At 48.0% G+C, this 19,282-nt stretch overlaps 2 protein-coding genes across 6 annotated transcripts in view; both read left to right on the top strand.

Annotated features, from left to right (window-relative positions):
* hoxb3a (homeobox B3a) overlaps positions 1-12,297 on the top strand; it is a 47,659-nt gene extending 35,362 nt beyond the window's left edge. For 3 of the 5 annotated variants that reach the window (XM_028985148.1, XM_028985146.1, XM_028985147.1), the window contains exons 3-5: positions 2,801-2,867; positions 8,578-9,178; positions 10,145-12,297. In XM_028985148.1, the coding sequence (XP_028840981.1) occupies positions 8,686-9,178; positions 10,145-10,908 (1,257 nt within the window). In that variant the 5' untranslated portion in view covers positions 2,801-2,867; positions 8,578-8,685 and the 3' untranslated portion in view covers positions 10,909-12,297. Of the gene's footprint in view, positions 1-2,800; positions 2,868-5,572; positions 5,711-8,577; positions 9,179-10,144 lie in introns of those variants that run through there. The other 2 variants (XM_028985150.1, XM_028985149.1) reach the window with 2 other exon arrangements.
* A 2,146-nt stretch (positions 12,298-14,443) lies between these two features.
* Positions 14,444-17,583, top strand: hoxb2a (homeobox B2a). The gene is made up of 2 exons (XM_028985156.1): positions 14,444-15,342; positions 16,160-17,583. Exons 1-2 carry the CDS (start codon positions 14,922-14,924, stop codon positions 16,867-16,869), a joined length of 1,131 nt encoding a protein of 376 aa, XP_028840989.1. The 5' UTR covers positions 14,444-14,921; the 3' UTR covers positions 16,870-17,583.
* The last annotated feature ends 1,699 nt before the right edge of the window (positions 17,584-19,282 follow it).

Here is a 19,282-nt window from a genome sequence, read left to right as displayed (position 1 = left end):
GATCTTTAGCGGAGGGCTATCTGCGTGGGTGTAAAAAAAAAAGACCACCCCCCACCCCAACCAACCCCTGTTCCCTCACCCCCCCCCCCCCCCCCCCCCCCCCCCCCCACGCACACACCCCACTCTCCCACCCTCCCGTTATCGCGCAGAGATTGGATGCAGAAGGGCCTGGCGTATCCACCGCTCAATCTCGGCGAGCGGCGGCGTTGAAAGTCCCGTGTCATCCGCGAGAATAAGAAAAGAAAAGGAGACGCGTCGTGGGCCTCGCCGCTCCGCGTCTCGACGGGGCTCATTTGCGTCGCGAGGCGCGAGGAATTTCGCCGAATGGACCCGATGAAAGCTCACCTTCGCATGGATAGCGGGAGAAAATAGAGGGTTCTCTTTTTTTTTTTTTTTTTAAACGCCTCTAGGCTGATGGGTGGCGCCCTGACGAATGGGCCAAAACTCAGAGTGGCGACAAAATCTGGAATATAACTAAACATACACAACAACAGCAACGACAAAAACTCCCCATCTTTTTTTTTTCTTCTCTTTTTCTCTCCTGACGATCAATCCCGGGACGAGGAGCGTCTGAATGAACTTTGTCGCGGTAGACGTTTTGACGTATGCGCGTCACGTGAACGCGCGCGCATTCGGGGGGCCGTTATTCTGGACGTGGAGCCGGGCCTTCTGAACCCACCGCCTCTGACCGCCCGGTAATTAGACAACAAATGGGGATAAAAGGCCCACGATGCAGCCACGCGGCCTCGCCGAGCGCCCGCAGGACCGGGATTAATTCATAAACACAAATCTATATAGATACGTAGACATGTGCCAGAAAAGCCCACGACATTAGACGGCAGGGATTCCACAGCGCCTCCGCCGATTGATCATTAATCCGGTGAGTTATTGCTCTTCGGCGCGAAAGGTCACTCGGCAAACCCGGCGCCAATCTGTCAAAAGCCGCCCGCGTCCACCGCGTCTCTTCCTCCCGCTCTGGTGTTTACAAGCCCCGTTTCCGCGCCACGCGGGGCCGTCCGGGCTTCCGTGGGAAGAACGCGCGTGCAGCGGCGGCGACCACCACAACAACAACAGAACAGAAAGATCTATTCGCATATTAATAACTGGCGGCCGGTGAAAGTTGGACCATACGCGGACGTTGCGGCGCTTCGCGTGCGCGTCACGACACTGACGCTTTTTTTTTGTCTCGTTTTCGGTTGAATCGTCGGGCTTCCATTAATATGCAGTTTTTTTTTTATTATTATCAATTATGCCGGAGACCCTTTGTTGCGAAGCCTTGCGGACGTCCGTGCCGTTCCCTCGAAATTGTCCTTCGATGGCCCGCGCGCTCGACGACGGGATTTTAGTCGCATTCGCGAGGAAAATTCCGTCGCCGATTTTAGCCTGGGTTTTTTTTCTTATTTTTATTATTTTTTTTTGTTCCCCCCTCCTCTCCCCCTCTCTCTCCTTCGTCCCCCCTGTGCAGCTCCGCGTCTCCATTCTCCCCGTTTTTCCCTGCTAAAATTGGCTCATCAGCTCTTCTACTAAGCGCTGCCTCCTCCCTTTGTTCTGTGCGTGCGGCGTGCCTGGCTGCGGGGGCTGGAGCGCCCTTCACTTTGTAGGTAACTTTAGGTCCGTCCAGTTAGACTCGGGGTCGCTGGCGCGACGTCAGTGCCGTTTTTTTCCTTTTAAATATAAATATATACATCTGAGAAAAAAAAAATCAATCTCCCAAAAAAAAAACTCGCCGCGTGGCTTTCAAAACAAGGCCGGGAACGGCGGGAATGGACGCGAGCCAGCGGCGTGCGTGAGTGCGGGGACGCAATAAATAACTTTTATGGCGCTATAGGCCGCAGAGTCGGGGAGGTCGGGGAATCCTCGTTTTGATTTATGTGTTTGGGGTAGCTGTCAGGAGCCAGCGAACGGGAGCGTCGAACGTTTTTATTCCACTTTTAATAAGCGCCGCTATGCAGACCAGCAAGGCCATTTGATTTCATTTCGACTCGGGCCCTCTCTACTGTATATATATATATATATATATATCCATTTTCGTCCACGGTGGCTCTCGTCTGGGATTAGGACGGCTTTTTTTAAACCCATCTTTTTCTCCCAAGGATGCCGCCGCGGCTATTTTATGGCTTTCTGCGCGACCGTCGCATTTCCTCGGCGTTTACTTTCGTTCATTTTCGATTTGTTTCGTTGAAAGGTTTCCTATCTGGAGATTTTGTGAGTTGTTTCATGCGTTTTCTCTGAACCTTTTGCCATTGTTTTTTTTAACACTATTTCTTAACGCAATTAGTAACAGCACATTCTCACGAATCGAACAAATAATTTTGAGCTCAATTGCAAATGCAACAATATGCCATGAATGGAATAATTTCTTTTATTTTATTTTTTCCCTCTTCCTCCAAAAACGCTGCTCATGTTTTTGAATGCGACCTAACGCAAGCGTAGGCCAACGAATGAAAAGCTTTAATTGCATTTCATGAATTGGGTGGAAATCGCAGACGCAGCTCGTTCCCCGCACAGCAGCGGGGCTCCACAGTAAGCGACGATCGGGGATTTTACGCGCGGATTTCGATAAACCTGGCCAGAGCGCCTCTTGGGGAATTTCCTTTTTCTTTTTTCGATGATTTTGGATTTTTCTTCCACCATACGTACGCAGAGTAATTTAAGGTTAACACTACCTGTCACTGGCGACCCACACTCGGATTTGCTTTTTTCCTTCGATTTGTCTGCTAGAGGTCGTACGCACTGTATTGAATTTTCGACGAGCCATTATGATTTCATCTTTCTCCCTTTCTTCTTCTCCTCCACCCAGCTCCCACTCTTTTTTTGGAAGCTCTATTCTCGCGTAAATTCAAGTGGAGACCAGCGACATCATCTCGGTAAGTCATCTGATTTAAATGATGATTTTTTTTTGGATTTTTATTATTTTGAAATTATTATTTATTGTGATTAAATCCCACAACGCAGCTCGTCATTTCCGTGTCGCGCACGGTGGAAATGTGAGGCGGGTCGGGCTGTCGGTGGCGCGCTGCTGGTGAATTGATTTGAACTGTGTCATAACCTTGCGCTGCGAGTCCATATGTATGGCGGAGGCACTAATGTCTTGATCTGACTGCTGGCGACCGCGGTCCACGCGGCTATTATTAACGAATTAAGATGGAGAGGGATTTAACGGCACGAATTCTGCTTCACACAAATGTGTGCGGGTCTCATTAATAGCATTATTTATGGTTCCACTGTTTTCATTGCTTCCTACTGGGAAACATGATTGGAAATGTGTGCATATATTTATTTATTCTGCATTTCTTGGGGATTGTATTGGTATTTGTGCCGGTTTCCTTGCATGTGACACTGATGACCTCGTATGATAATGATCATTTATTGCGTTTTTGCAGCAGTGTATGGTATTGTATGATTGCATGACAACTTGCAGACAACATTAGCCACCATTTTGTGAACTACTGAATCTATCTATCTATCTATCTATCTATCTATCTATCTATCTATCTATCTATCTATCTATCTATCTATCTATCTATCTATCTATCTATCTATCTATCTATCTATCTATCTATGAATTGAACAACTTATGAGATCATGAAAGAAAAACAGCTCTACACATCCCATTGCATTGTTTTTCCCCTGGAATTTAACACAGAATTTAAGTCCACTGTCCATCTGCGATGCAGTATCTCACTGTGAGATGGAAGACGAATTATCTCTGTATCCCTTTTTATCCCTCAAAATGATTCTTTCGGTGACAGATGATCCCACAAATTAATAATTTTTTTAAGTAAACTTTTCTATCTTAAACACATACACACACACACACACACACACACACACACACACACGCACATTCAATTCATTAAATTGAAGCCGTCACACACGCGTGGGATGGCATTTCTTCCTCCCCCGGCTCTTCTTGTAATTAGTAATCGTTTAGGTTGCTGTTTCTTAAATCCATTTCGCAAATGTTGCAAAAAAAAAACGTGGAACAAAGCAGCCTAAGAAAGAAAGGGGGCAAAAAAAAAAGTTGCAGACTCTTACATTTTTGCTCCCCGTCTCCCTCCTACACCGCTCGCGACGCGCTCTATTCAAGTAGCTACACGAAACGCGTCTTTTTTACGGTCCCCCGTTTACAGCTGTGGGGTGTGTGTGGCGGCGCTCGTAAATCTTGCGTGGAGCCCGCGCGTCCTGGATAATGGAACCTGAGCGGCCGTGGCAGGAGGGAGGACGGAGAGATGAGGAGTGGAAATAATATCTCCGCGTTATCCTTTCCATTTCGGTGTCTCGCGTCGATCGGCCTTTCGTCCTCGACGTGTTTGCTCCGTTCTGCGTTTTTTTTTTTGTTTTGGTCCCCAGAGAAAAAAAAAAATTAAGTAAATAAATAAAAGCAAAAATAACAATAATAATACAATTCTACCATTAAATAGCCTATAAGCGCTTACTTTCTGTTTTAATAAAAAAAAAAACAGTTTCTTCTTCTAAGAACTTGTGGCGGTGTCTCCTCTCGGAGTTGCTAAATATCACAGATTATCTTCTCTCTCACTCTCTCTGTTTTTTTTTTTTTTTTTTTTTTTTTTTTAACATTTGTTTTCACACCCCTCCCTCGGCCGGGAGTCCCGTCTGTTGTCTGTTTCCCTCTCCCTCCCTCCCTCCTCCTCCTCCTCCTCCTCCTCCTCCCCGCCCTTCCTCATTTCTGCGCATTAGTTATTACGCCGGCACCGGGCCCGTCGGTGATGAAATATTAACAACACCGACAGAGCGCCGCCGCTCGCGCCCCGAGCCAAACGCGGGCCGGCGGCGGGAAACACACTTCCTGGTAATTTAATACGCTCTACACCAGTCGGAGTGGGGTGGTTGGGGGGAAGGGGGGGGGGGGTCTCACAAAAAAATGCCACTCTCTCTCTCTCTCTCCCTCCTTTTCTCTTAATATTATTAGCATATCGCCCTGACACCGTATGTGGGACGGAAGTGAATAATAACGGTGTGAACGTGTACGCAATAACGGCTCGCTCGCGTAGGCCCCGGTCCCGTCCTGAGCGGCTGCAATTAGCGTCATTTTTCCACTGGTGACGCTGTGAGACGCGGACGAAGCGGCGCGCCTGGCGCTTCCAGCGCGCGCGCCCCGTTATTTCCCCACCGCCGCCGCCGCGGAGGGCCCGCCGCTGACAACACCGGTGCGGCTCGACCGAGAGAGGAGGGGAGGGGGGGAGAGAGAGCAACCGTAGTAGTAAAAAAAAAAAAAAAAAAAACACACACCGGCGGCCCACGATGCGACCGCCAGCCCGAGGTTCGGCGGGATCGGGGACGCCACGGGTCGCGCCGTGAGGAAGAAAGGGGGGAAATTCTGAGGCCATTGTTATCGGCGGGCAGGGCGTACCAGGGAGCTGCGCTGCCTGTCCATTCGCGGCGCCCCGCGCATACCTCCCATCTTTCATGCCAGACCGTCTCCCCCCCGCTCCCGAGCCGAGGGGATCCGACTCAGGCGCGGGGCAGCTGCTCGCCGAACGCCGGCGTCTCGGGCTCGTTGGCTGAGGATCGCCGCGCCAGGGGAAGGGGGGACGGAGGCTTTTTTTTTTTTTTTTATTTCCCCTTCTTCTTCTTTTCTTTTTTTTCTATCTCTCCCCTGCGTATCGATTACCGAAACGCGGCTGAGAGAAAAAAAAAATTACGAACACGATGCCTGCTGCTGGCGCGTCCCTCGTCGGAGGCTAAGGTAAGCCGCTCTGAAATAAGGCTATTGGTGTGTGAATGGCGGAGTGTGTGTGTGTCCCGGTGATTTATGACCGTATGACTCCAATCGTGGTTCAAGAAGAGTTCACAAAGCTTTCAGCTTCCATTCCACGCCGCGGCCCCCTCTGTAGCCTCGGAATATCCCATGTCCACGATTCGCGCGTTTCTTCCTATAGCTACATCTGTATATATATTACATTTTTTTTATTTGCGATGCGACGGGGAGGGGGGAGGAGATGGGGGGGGGGGGGGTGTTCATATTTTAACTGAGGGAGGGGGGGGGGTCTTCCTTCATATTTCCCTGGGCTTTGGTGGTCGGGACGCGCGTCTGGTTTACGAGCTTGAGGCTAACGCCGCCGAACGGCGCCCCGCTTTATTTTCGCCATTTGGTCGCTCAGGGGTTAATATTATTATTATTTAAAAATATAGATATATTAATTCACCCCCAGTTGTTATTTCGAGAAACGGGGTTAGCGGCGCGGCCTTAGCCGGCCTTCTCAGGGCCAAAACGACTGGACGACGTGGCCATGTGCGTTTACTTCGTGTGTTACGTGCGTAAAAGGCGGACTTGGCGTTCACTTAGATCTTGTTGATGTTGTTGTTGTTGACGATCTGGGGGTCTCTCCCTCTCTCTCTCTCCCTCTCTCTGTCTCTCTCCCTCCCTCCCTTTTCCCCTCCTTCCACATCCGCTCCAGACTATATAATTGCATTAGGGGCGAATCTATAGGAAAGTTAGTTATTGTGTTACCGTAACAAGCAGGGCCGGGACATTACGTGTTCCATTTAATGGCACCGCGATATGATTTAATATCAATTATTCCTGTCGGGTTTTTAACCCCTTCTCTCTCCCTCCCTCCCCCTCCACCCTCTCTCTCTCTCTCTCTCCTGGAACAATTCCTTGGAGTAAATAATTAGGATTCCGGCCGTCCGCTGGAAAGATAAATGAGCGACATTTGTGACGTGTTGAGAGTTGATGTCCAAAAGCTGTGGCTCAGGTTCCCCCGTCTTATAGAAAGCGAGAGACAGAGAGAGAGAGACGTTTAATTCATTCCCCAGCCTTATTTCACACATTATTCACTGGAATTGGAATATGCATCTTTATCTCGCTCTCTTATTTTCAACGTGCAGAACGTCAGCGCCCAGTTAACCACGTAACGACAGTGACAGCGGTCGAGTAAGAATAATTCATCTTCACTCTGTGGGCCTAGTTGAAGATTTAGCTTTTTTTGTTTGTTAATGTTTCAGAGACCCAAACGCTTTCCCCTCTCGTGGCCCGTCTTCCTATTAAAAAAAATACAATTACATGCATCAAAAAAGCTAAGGCTTTTATTGTACTCATAATTAGGCTTATGTTACCAAGATAATGTATTTATCATTGATTGGAGAATCACTCTGAACTTGAAATGCATGGAATTAAGGGCTCCCATTAAAACAAAGGGAAACAACAATGATAATGTGCATTACAATTTTTAAAAAAAATATCAAATATTCAGAATTACGTGCTACGGAAATACACGTTTCCTATTTGTTAGGTTATTTGACACGTTTGTTTTATGGCATTTAAAGTACGTCGTTTACAAGCCTCTTTTGATTTATGTGGGTGTTGAGTGTGTGTGTGTGTGTGTGTGTGTGTGTGTGAGAGGGTTTGGCTGCTAGCTGTCTGCTCAGCTAGCTTCTCGTGAAACGCTGCCAGGGTTCACGCCGACATTATAGATCACGGCGTGACGTATTCGCGTCTCTCTCTCTCTCCCTCTCTGGAGCTGCACATGTAGATCAAAGCCAGGTGCGCGCGGGTGTCCCCTCGGCGTGGCCTTCGTGACACCCCAGCAGTAGCCTTCACTCCGAGGGCCCAGGAGCCTTTTCCTGAGCAGGAGAACACGGATCTTCCGGCTCTTCTCCTCCCTTCTTCTCCTCTCTTCTCCTTTGTTCCGCGGAGGTCACAAGCAAAGTTCAGTGTCGGGGCTCCACCGCCGGTTTTTCTGGTTTTCAGTGTTGCCCAAATAAGTCGGTGTCAAACCAAAGAAAAAGCCTCCGGTCACACTAAGAAAGGAAAAAAAAAACCTTTTATCGTTTCTCATCCGCCTGTTTTCGTTTTCAAATCCTTATAATAGATAATTCACATTTAATTTCCAGTCGATAGTATCGTCCAAATTTCACATCGACTTCAAATCTATTTGTCGTTCATTACAAGTCATACATTTAGTTTAATGAACATATATTTTTATAGCATGGTAAGGCTAAGTTAGCATAGCATTTTTACATTAAAACAAATCATTTTAAAATAGCAAATCAATGGGCACGCGTGTTTATTTAGATTACATTGGTGAATATATAACAGTAAGAATATATGTATATTTTTGATAAAACATTTAACATTTTTTTTGCATGTTGTAGCAATCACAGTACAATGAAAAAAGAAATACACCCTTTCTGCGTCATTGGCTCCGACGAACCGATGAAACGTGATCGTTGCGTGAGTGCACGTCTCGTTTCATCGAAATTATTCGTTTCTGCGTGCGAAACACGGCGAGCGTGGGCAGAAATGCTCGCCGCGTCCTGGCGACGCCGATCGCCACGTTCGAGGGACAAAGACGTCGCGAGGCGCGGCGCTAAAGCCACTCGCATAATTCATATTCGTAGTAATTCATAGTTTAAAAAAAATAACAACATGGGTGCGGAATATGTAGGAGGGAGCTTGTTCTTGCGAGGGTAGCGTTGGAGTAAAACCCTGACGTAGCATCTGCGAGCCGTTTTTGTGGGAAGCGCTCTATTCATGTCATGGCGCCTTTCATTTCGTAAGATGGATTTATCCAGCGCCTCTCTTATTATGTGATTCTTGTAACCTTTCAGGTCAGCTTCCAAGTGGCCGTTGGGAAGAGACCGTCACGTGACATCTGGTGCCAATGTTCTTCCAGAAGGTCGTCAGGACCCTGGTAGCCGGTAACGCGACTTTTGGAAATGCAGAAAACGACCTACTACGACAACTCGACACTTTTTGGGGGTTACTCGTACCAGGGGGCCAACGGCTTCGGCTATGATGCACCTCAACCGGCGTTCCAGTCCTCGGCGCACCTCGATGGCGATTACCAGAGATCAGCGTGCTCGCTCCAGTCCGTTGGCAGCGCTGGCCAGCAGCAGCAGCAGCAGCAGCAGCATGCCAAGACGAAAGAGCTGAACGGGAGCTGCATGCGCCCCAGTCTGCCACCTGAACACCACCAGGCCCCCCAGGTCTCCCCTCCCCAGAACCCCGTCAACTCCACCAGCACTAATGCGGCGCAGCAGCCGGGCGGCAGTGGGAACAATGGCGGAGGGGGTCCGTCCAAAGCGGCGCCCAAGTCGTCCTCTCTGCCCCCGAACCCCGCCATGGCCAAGCAGATCTTCCCGTGGATGAAGGAGTCCAGGCAGAACACCAAGCAAAAAAACAGCTCCCCCAGCGCAAGTTCAGCTAACGGTGTGTGATTTTTACCCCCCCACCCCCACCCCCCTACCTTCACCCAACCTCCACCCCCCCCCACCTGCCCCATGTGCGCTGCAGACAGATGTTGGCCAGCGCTGGTTATGGCCTCCAGAGAGGAGACAATAGAGCTCGTGTCCGACATTCCTTATTTCTGCTGCTGATTGTTCGGTGGGAAATGAACAGAGGCGAGGTGTCCCGCTCGCCGCATTTTAATATTCGTCCCGGCTGGAACTAAACTCGCACACAAACGCGCCGCTTCCTTTGTTTATGTCTTTACCGGTTGATTCATTTCACCTTTTTTTTTTTTTTTTTTTTTTTTTTGCATATGGCAAGGACCTTGGGTAAAATAAATGCAAGTTCAGCCTTGGATTATGCCTCGAACGGTTGAAGTTGGTTGAAGCGAATGACATTTTCAGGGATACCAGTTTGGGGTTTTTTTTTTTCACCACAACAAATTAGCCTAAACCTCATCACGTTTTTCGCAAGAATGAAACCCTGGGCCCCACCGGTCCGTAATAGTTATGTTTTGTAAGTCCATATTGTCCACAGTAGCCCCTGTTTTTCAAAAGAGGATTGGCGGGCCCCACTAGGACAGAAGCAGGACACATCTTAAACATTGTAGGCCAAGTTACACATATAAGATGTCACAAATGCCATATATGTAAAGTAGAGTGGAATCTGGAGTATATTTTTTTTTATCAGGGCAGCGTTATTGGTTCATTGGGGGGCAAAGGGCGTCCTGTATAACCGTACGGCAGCTTCTGGCCGTGGGCACCAGTTATAATGCAATTTACATACACCCGGTCAACGCTGGGCCTCGCGTCACTTAATAACTGCCAAAGTTATGAAGCGTTGACGACCAATATCAGGGGGATAAGTTTTCGTTTGCCGGCTTTATTAGGGAACGATGCATTCAATTTCCCCGTGTAGTAATTATGTTTTATTTCATTCCCACCCCAGCGGAGAGCAGCAGTGGTGAGAAAAGCCCCCCGGGTTCGGCGGCCTCCAAGAGAGCGCGCACAGCCTACACCAGCGCTCAGCTTGTGGAGCTGGAGAAGGAGTTCCACTTCAACCGCTACCTCTGCCGGCCTCGCCGCGTGGAGATGGCCAACCTGCTCAACCTCAGCGAGCGGCAGATCAAGATCTGGTTCCAGAACCGGCGCATGAAGTACAAGAAAGATCAGAAGTCGAAAGGCATGGGCTCCTCCTCGGGCGGGCCGTCCCCGACCGGAAGCCCCCCCCTCCCCATGCAGTCCTCTGCGGGGTTCATGAACTCCATGCACTCAATGGCCAGCAGCTACGACGCCCCCTCGCCGCCATCTTTCAATAAACCCCACCCGAACGCGTACAGCATGCCGTCGGCCTACCAAAACCCAATGAAAGGCTGCCCCACGCAACAGAAGTACGGCAACACGGCACCTGAGTACGACCCGCACGGCCTACAGGGTAACAGCGGTAACTATGGAACTCCCAATATGCAAGGCAGCCCCGTGTATGTCGGGGGAAACTACGTGGACGCCATGCCCACCGCCGTGCCGTCCATGTACGGCCTCAATCACCTGCCACACCACCAGTCGGGCAACATGGACTACAACGGCGCCACGCAGATGTCGGCGAGCCAGCACCACGGACCGTGCGACCCCCACCCGACATACACGGATCTGTCGGCCCACCATCCTTCTCAGGGTAGAATCCAGGAAGCGCCCAAGTTAACACATCTGTAGCAGGTTTGGAACGAGTGAATTGACAAAATAAAATAAAGAACTAACCCATGGGGACGATGCAATGGGGCTGAAAAAGATGATCCAGTGGTTGCTTGTACTGTTCATGGCACGGAGGCGTTGTTGTCTGTCCATCAAAGACCTTTTATCACAATTATTCTCTTTTAAAAAAAAAATAAAATAAAATAAAAAAAAAACATTGTTTGCACATTAAATCCGCAAAAGGTCCCCAGTGACAGAGAAATAAATTTATAACAATAACCCAGACCTGCAGTGTGACCTGCTGTTACGTGACAGCAGGTTGTTTACCTCTTCAGCGTGAAAATCGATGCTGACGTCACGGCCCTCCACACGCGCGGTATCAATATCCGCCTCCATTACGCGCAGAAAAGCAGTATTAAACCCGGCGCAAGCCAACCACTGGATTCCTCTCGTTCATTTCCCCTTCTTTTTATTATTACTAATTCCCACATTACCTCTGATCAAAGAAACAAAGTACAAGTTCCACTAACCCAAAATGTTTGTTAAGGAGAACCGGCCAAACTTGTTTCTGGATTTTTAGAATATTGCTCTCCCCTTTTTGGAGGTTCCTCTCCCAACTTGTCATGGACAAAAACGCACGGGAAAAAAAAAGGTGTCTACTTTTCTTTTCTCTCCAAAAATCATCGGCACAGGGTAATAAAGGAGAAGTCCTCTCGGGAGGCGCTCCTCCTCCTCCTCCTCCTCCTCCTCCCCTTTTCTTGACTCCATGTAGTACTCCCAACTCGCTCCTCCCTCCCCCGTCCTTAGGGTTGACTTTACGGCGTAGCCATCACTAACGCGGAGAGCCCACATTTTCTCATGTCTTCGACTTAACTTGGAAACAGGGTATATATGAACAAAATGCGTGTCCGGGGAGCAGAATCCGGCTTCTGCTGTCCGGACATCATTGTTGCACTTAGAGTTTACATTTAAATGGTTAAGGAGATAAAAAACGAAGAAGAAGAAGAAGAAAAAAAATCTTATTTTGAGACGGAAGACCTCCAATCAGCGTCTTTCTATATGTGTGTTCAAGTGAACATTCATAAATATATATTTATTTGTTATAGCCAGTTTAAATACATTCTTTTTGTTTTCCTATTATTTATCCCCCATGTATTTATATCAAGAAAATGTACTTTTTTAGTATTTACCTGTTATAAATACCTTGTGTTCTTGTCATTGTAACAAGTTAATTTTTTAGTTCTTGTATTTTAGAGATAAGTAGTTTATGTTACCCTTGTACATAAGCAATGTCTTTACTTGTACTTGGGACGCGGGAGCGGAATCACACCGATCCTGCATAGTCGAGAGTTAGACGACGTATAGATAAAAACGACAAAAAAAAACCCCACAAAAAAAAAAAAAAAAACACAAAAAAAAAACTCCACAATTTTTGAGATCTTCCTTTGTCCTTTGTAGCTACTTTTATTTCTTATGGCAAGAGTTGTCTGTTGAACAATTCTTTAATAAAATGTTACGTTATTCATTTCCGCATTGGTTCTCTTCGACACACACACACACACACACACACACACACACACACACACACACACACACACACACACACACACACTCTCTCTCTCACACTTCCGCGAGCGTGACGTGGTCACGTGACACAGGCTCGCACGAAGCTAGCTTAGCCGCGGAGGGAGCTAGCAGGCGGGCCGACCTAGCTGGACGTTCCTTAAACTTGGTGTGGCTGTCGGTGGCCAAGTCTCCAAACGTAACGGGACAAACGGCGAGAGGTCGTGTCCATAAATCGTCGAAGAAGCTGCCGGACGGGACCTTTTTTTTTATTTTTAGGAACCACGAGCAATGGACTGTAGGCCGTAGGGTGAACACACCAAGGTTCCGAAGCGCAAGAACAAACGATATGGTTGTTATTATCACTTCATAAATATGAATAGTCGTGGGGCAATCGATAATCGGCAAAATACAGTCCAAAAAAAATTTTTTTTTAATCCCTTCCTTTATGTGCATCATTTAACCACTTTTCTCTTTGCACCACAATCGGCTATATTTACCACATAAAAAATATTGGTTCTCAAAATTCTACATTGTACAGATTAAATTGAATTAATCGTAACTCAAGTGAGATTCCACACAAATTTTAGCACTGGAAAAAACCCATGAAAGAACGTGATTGTGAAACAGAATAATAAGCAGATTAGGCGAAGACATCTAATAAAACGGCTTAAACACAATTAAACACAGTGAGCGACGTAAAGACAATATATATATTTTTTAATCGCTAATTTAAATATGTGATTTATTAACACGAGGACGTAATACAGACGTAGAGGGCGCAAACAAACCTAGACGTCGCCGCCACAGAAGAGAAATATTAAAGAAACGCGACGTGACAACATGTGACGAGATAGAACTGGTCCCGGTTTGGCGCAGTCGGCGGCGGCGATGTGACCTCCTCTCGGCTCGCCTCGGACCCCTTTGTGCTCGGCCTTTAAAAAGCCCAACACCTACGCAAATTCTCTGCTCTCGCTTGCGTTGTCAGTCGAAAAAAAAAAGCCCAAAAAGCTTATTCAATGGCAGCCCTGATAAAATAACATTTATAAAAATAAAAATAAAAAATCAGTGCTGTGCTCAGTCTAAAGGCGCGACGCGTAGAAACAGGAGCGCGGCCCGTTCACACGCCTTTTAACGTCGGCCTGTAGTTTTATTACTTTTTTTTTTTTTTGTGATCCTGGTCCTCGGCACAAAATAAAAAAAAAAACTGCTGAATGCGAGAAGGAAGAAAACGCTTCTCTTTGTTTTGCCCGCGCAGCGCAGGAAGGAGAAGACTTCTGGAGGGCTGCTGCTGTCAAGCCTTTTGGCCGAGAAAAGATTGATCACCGCTGTTATTTCGCGACTTCCATTCTAAAAATATCCAGAGGCTCTGGAGTTCCAGCTCGAAATCCTAACACGTCCATCGCATGCAATTCTTCCCATTTTTATTTATTTGACTGGTGTGTGGTTAATTAAATAATGTAATCATAAAAATAATTGGTACTTAATTGAATATATATATATATTCCATAGACCTATCTAATTAAGCAACGTTTAATTTTACACGTATGCATTTTTGCGATGCACGAAATCGACGTTTTAGCTACAAACATGCACTGACCTGTGTCTTCATTAGCAGCGGTCCGGTACATAAAATGTATATGTATATATAGATATACATATATACATATATATATATATACACACACATATATATGTATATGTATAAATAGCGATAATTAAAATATTGTACTGCAAACCTCCGATTTCACAGAGGTGATGTAAGAACCGCTAGTCAGCTGGACATTTATTTCCAGAAACATCTCTACGAGCTTCTATTTAACCACCTCGGGTGTCCGAGTCGGTGTCAAAACTTTCAAGATTAATGAGTCGGTGTCTGCACACTAGCCGCTCGCCATATTGAGGATGCGCCTTTTCTCCAACACCTCGTGTTGCCGAGCTGCATCACCGAGCGGCACCGGCACCAGCAGCGGTCTCGGGGTCTCCATTGTTCCCACGTGAAGGTTCCCCCCCAACCCCCCACCCCACCCCACCCTTCACTTAACCGCCCACGCGAAACAGTTATGACAGGACACATGGCCACCGAGCACTTTTATTTATTTATCGAAATTATGAAAGCACCCACCCACTCACCGACCACCACCACCCCCCCCTCCACACGCGGCACAAAACAATCCCGGCGTCCGCGCCGTAGTTTTGATCAATCGGTGAAAATAAGGCTTTCTTTTGCCACCAGGCCCCGCGATTCTATTGGCTGATTCGGTCATGTGACCAGGAATTGGCTGCAATTTCGCCCATAGTCTTCAGTTTAGCAGACCAAGGTCCCCATACGCTAGTAATATCACCAATATACACAATTATTAAAGCCCGCAAATACGCCATAGCGGGGCGAAAAACGCCTCTCGTTTTTGTTCCGGTTTTTTTCTTTCCTACTTTCGAGCTCGCCGTCCGCCGTGTAACCCGAAGGAGCTATGAATTTTGAATTTGAGAGGGAGATAGGGTTCATAAACAGCCAGCCTTCCCTCGCTGAGTGCCTGACGTCTTTCCCCGCTGTCCTGGAGTCATTTCAAACTTCATCAATCAAGGACTCGACAGTAATTCCTCCTCCTTTCGAGCAAACCATCCCCAGCTTGAGCCCTTGCACAAGCAACCAGGCGCGACCAAGGAGCCAAAAGCGAGCCGCCAACGGCCTCCAGCTCCGGACCCCGCAGCCCCGGCAGGGCCCGGCCCCGGCGGCGGGCGGCGGTCCGCTTGCGCACGAGTTCCCATGGATGAAGGAGAAGAAATCGTCGAAGAAGTGCCCCAAGCCGGGAGCCGCGACGGGACCCGCCGCCGCGTCCCCGACGCCCACGTCCTCCGGGTATGGAGCCGCGGCGCTGGAGTCGCCGACAGGTCCGTACTCGATAAGACGGTGCATGCCTCAGCCATGTTTCTCTCCTTTTTCGTCCTACCATGTTCCGTTCGTGACGGTCTCGTCGTGTCCGCTAGTGATGGTCTGTTACCAGTGCGAGGCGAGGATTGTGCGCAAAAGCGCGTAATGTTATTATGATGATTTTTTTTTTTTGGGTGCGTTCGCATTCCACCAGATGTATTTTTACGCATTTCGTGGACATGCAGATGTGCTGTAAGCAGACGGGTGCTGCTAGCTGTCCATGTTTCCAGTATTTTACCCCCCCCCCCTCTCTAAAACAAATCAGCAAACAGAAACGGGCTATAAATTCACCCCTCCTTTTAAAACAGATATAGACCGATTCATCATTTTTTTTGTGTGTTTGATCGTCTGCGAAACCGGGACGAAACGACACCGTGGTACCACACGCTGGACAGCGCGCACCGCTCCCCTTCCCCACGTCCGCTTAAAAAAAAAAAAAAAAAAATCCTCTCCTTTCCCTTCCCCGACGCAGACCGCAAATCTCGCCGTCGGTGCCCTCCTGGTGATGTACGTACAGAAGCCCGTCTCGGGGCTCGGGGTGGCCATGTTGGATGTCACCGTGTAATGCAGAGGCAGTGGGACAAAACAAAATATGGGGGCTCGGAGGGATAACGCGACGCTGGCGGACGCCGCATTGCACTGACACGAGGCGACGTCCAACCACTAGGGCAATGCTCCTTATTATTAATGTTTTGATTAATGTCCATTTTTAAATGGAATATTGTTGGACTCATTGTTTATATAGATATGTTTTTAATAACTGGCATGGTCTTGCAGAAGTCCAGGGCGGGCTGGACAATGGCAGCGGATCCCGGCGGCTGAGGACAGCCTACACTAACACGCAGCTCCTGGAGCTGGAGAAGGAGTTCCACTTCAACAAATACCTGTGCCGGCCACGGCGCGTGGAGATCGCCGCGCTGCTGGATCTAACGGAACGCCAGGTGAAGGTGTGGTTCCAGAACCGGCGGATGAAGCACAAGCGTCAAACGACGCACCGCCGGGAGGGCCAGGAGGGCGACCCCGGAGGGTACGACTCCCTGGAAAGCGCCGACGCCGCCTCGCCTTACTCGAGCCAGCCCCTGGAGGCGTCCGGCTCGGGCTCGGGCTCCGGCTCCGGTTCGGCGGCCTCCGAGCCCGAGACGTGCGCCTCGGCCGCCGCCTACACGAACAGCGCAGACAATGAGCAGCCCACGCCCGACGAGGAGCCGCCGAGCTCTCCCCCCTTCCCGACGCCCACCGCAGATAACCCCGCCACAATAGCAGAGGGCCGCGCATCTGGCGCCGAGCAGCCGTTCCCGGAGCCCCAGGACTCGGCCGCCCTCCCCGACCTCAACTTCTTTTCCGCGGAGTCCTGCCTGCACATTTCGGACGCGCTGTCGCCCAGCCTGCAGAGCAGCCTGGACAGCCCCGTCGATTTTTCCGAAGAGGACTTTGACTTGTTCACCAGTACTCTCTGTACTATAGATTTACAACATTTGCAGTTCTAACGGAGAGACAGACGGACAGACAGACAGAGAGCGAGAAAAAGAAATATTGCAAATTCAAGAACAAACGAAGAATGGCATCATTTTAGAATATTAAAGGCTTTTTTTTCACTGCAACATTCCTGCGAAATATATTCAATTTTATTTTCATTGGGTTTCGTTCTGAATTCAGTATTATTGCGGCACAGAGGGGTAACGGACACATGCTTGTTATTGCGCAGTATTATGAATTTCCTTTTTTTTTTTTTTAACAATCAAAATTTCGCCCGGATTCCCCTTCCCTGTCCAAATGTCAGGTATTTATCACCTTTTTAAATTTTAATGGGCTCAGTTCGTGCTTTATGTTTTTGGGGGAACCCCCCCTTCTTTTTTCAGTGAAGCTCAATCGATAAATTCTCAGGAACGGCATCAGACATTATAAGGGTAGCTGAACTGCTATTAGTAATTCTCTCCGGATGGGCAATGCCCCTCTTCGAAATTTTAGAATTAGTTTATTTATCGAGATTCTTTAATAGCAAATTTCAAAATTATTTATTGTACATTATTTTCATAGTTGGAATAAAATAAACAATCTTTATAAGATGGAGACAGTGTTTTCTGAATTTTGTAAATGGTCTTAATTATGCAATTCTACGTGAATTGGTGTATCAATACATTTGATGAATTAAATGTCCTTATTTGGGTCATGAAACTGAACTTGCCTTTATTTTAAGGTCACTCGCGAATTATAATAGTAATAAATATTCTTATTATTATTAGTCATTTTGGTATGTATTTTTGGACGTTTGACTGTATTTGGATATGGCTGCATGATAATTGAAGGCTTCGTCGTTGTCTGGATTTTTTTTTCGACTTCGTTGTACCCAGTTAATGGGTGACGGTTACCCCCCACCAGGGAACCCCTTTAATGGCGAGATTAGCCGTTAGCCACGAGCTAATGCGGAGGCGTTGCTGCTCGACCCCCCCCCCCATCCCGGCAGCGACGTTCCACGGAGCGGCTTCCTCCACGCACCACAGCGGAAAGGGGACGCGTCGGCGGGATTTGGGCACACGCAGCCCGCGCTGTTTCCACGTGGAGCGAGCAGCTGACCTGTCGCCGCTGGTTTCGCCGCTCGTCTGGATGTAAAATGGCGCTGAGAGCACAATGAAGGATATGAACAATACAGCGGCAGCCATTATGGGAGGCTTAGTTAACGGTCCTGGCTGGATCCTGAATATCCTGCAACGCAACGCTTTCGATTGAACAGTGAAATATTTTTTTATGATAATAGCAATGCTAATAATATCAACAATAACAGTGATATATAGATTGAGCAAAATTAAGGCAATCACTCAATTATTCCAAGTGGTAAAGCATCATGGTTAGATCACACAGTGGAACTGGTTGCTTTGAGTACTTTTGAACGGTGCACCACCTCAGCACTGGCAAATCTGAGCACACGTGCCCCAATGGAAGTAGCCCTGTGGTTTGGAGACCTGCTCATGGGCCAATACAGAGCCCATGCGCTGAAGAGAAGTTCAGTGCGGCGTTGTCCATGGTCACTTGGAGTCACTCATCGATGCACCTTTGGCAGTCATTCCAGGAGCCGCAGAGACATCTCATCAATAGCAGTCTCTGAGGTCCCTATCAGTGTGGCCAGTGGTGGCCTCGGCCACAGTCTGGGGACAAAGCAGTGACAGATGTGAATCAATTGAACATTCAAATGGCCATAGAGGTATACGGGGTTTGTTTCAATCAATTGCCATGCTTTAAAATGTAAAAAAAAAAAAAAGAATGAAAGGGAGACAGAAATTATTAGGATAAAGATAACTATAGATACATACTAGAATCTGAGATGTGTTCAATAATGGCATTGATACAGTTATGGGTAATAGTTCGGAGGTAGCACTGTTTTTCTTTTCTTCTTCTTGAGGTGTCATGCTTTGGCCCAGTTCCAGCTAGCCCATCGCTGCCTTGGACAGGTCCTGTTTGCTCTCCATTTCATTTGACCCATCACCTCCACTTCTAAACCCCTCTACCTGAGACAGAAGTGACACCTGTGCAACCATTCACTGTGCAGGAGATCAGATACGCTAACAATGGACCGTACATGGAACCCCGCTAAAGGCCAAGCCGAAATCTCAGTAAACAGCTCAGAAGCTCTTTGATGTGCCTCTCCACCTCAATAATTTGAGGCGTGGTGCCATGTCGACTTTTATCTTCTTCTTGCTGCTTTCCTTGGAGGGCTGCCAGTACCCACTGGGTGTTTATCAGCTCACTCTGCTCTCCAGCTCTCTGCCATACTTCAGAACTTGTTTATTTATTTTCCTGGGCAAGTTTTGACACTGCAACTCTTTTTAGAAGGCGGTGGCTGAAAGGGTGGGATGCAATTTCATCTCTCTCTCTTTTTCTTGATTCCCAGACTGTCGTGGGAGT

This window comes from Denticeps clupeoides, chromosome 7, assembly GCF_900700375.1.
Source record: "Denticeps clupeoides chromosome 7, fDenClu1.1, whole genome shotgun sequence".
Taxonomy (NCBI): domain Eukaryota; kingdom Metazoa; phylum Chordata; class Actinopteri; order Clupeiformes; family Denticipitidae; genus Denticeps; species Denticeps clupeoides.
The sequence above is the reverse complement of the archived record's forward strand: the minus strand, read 5'-3'. Positions and strand labels throughout refer to the sequence as shown.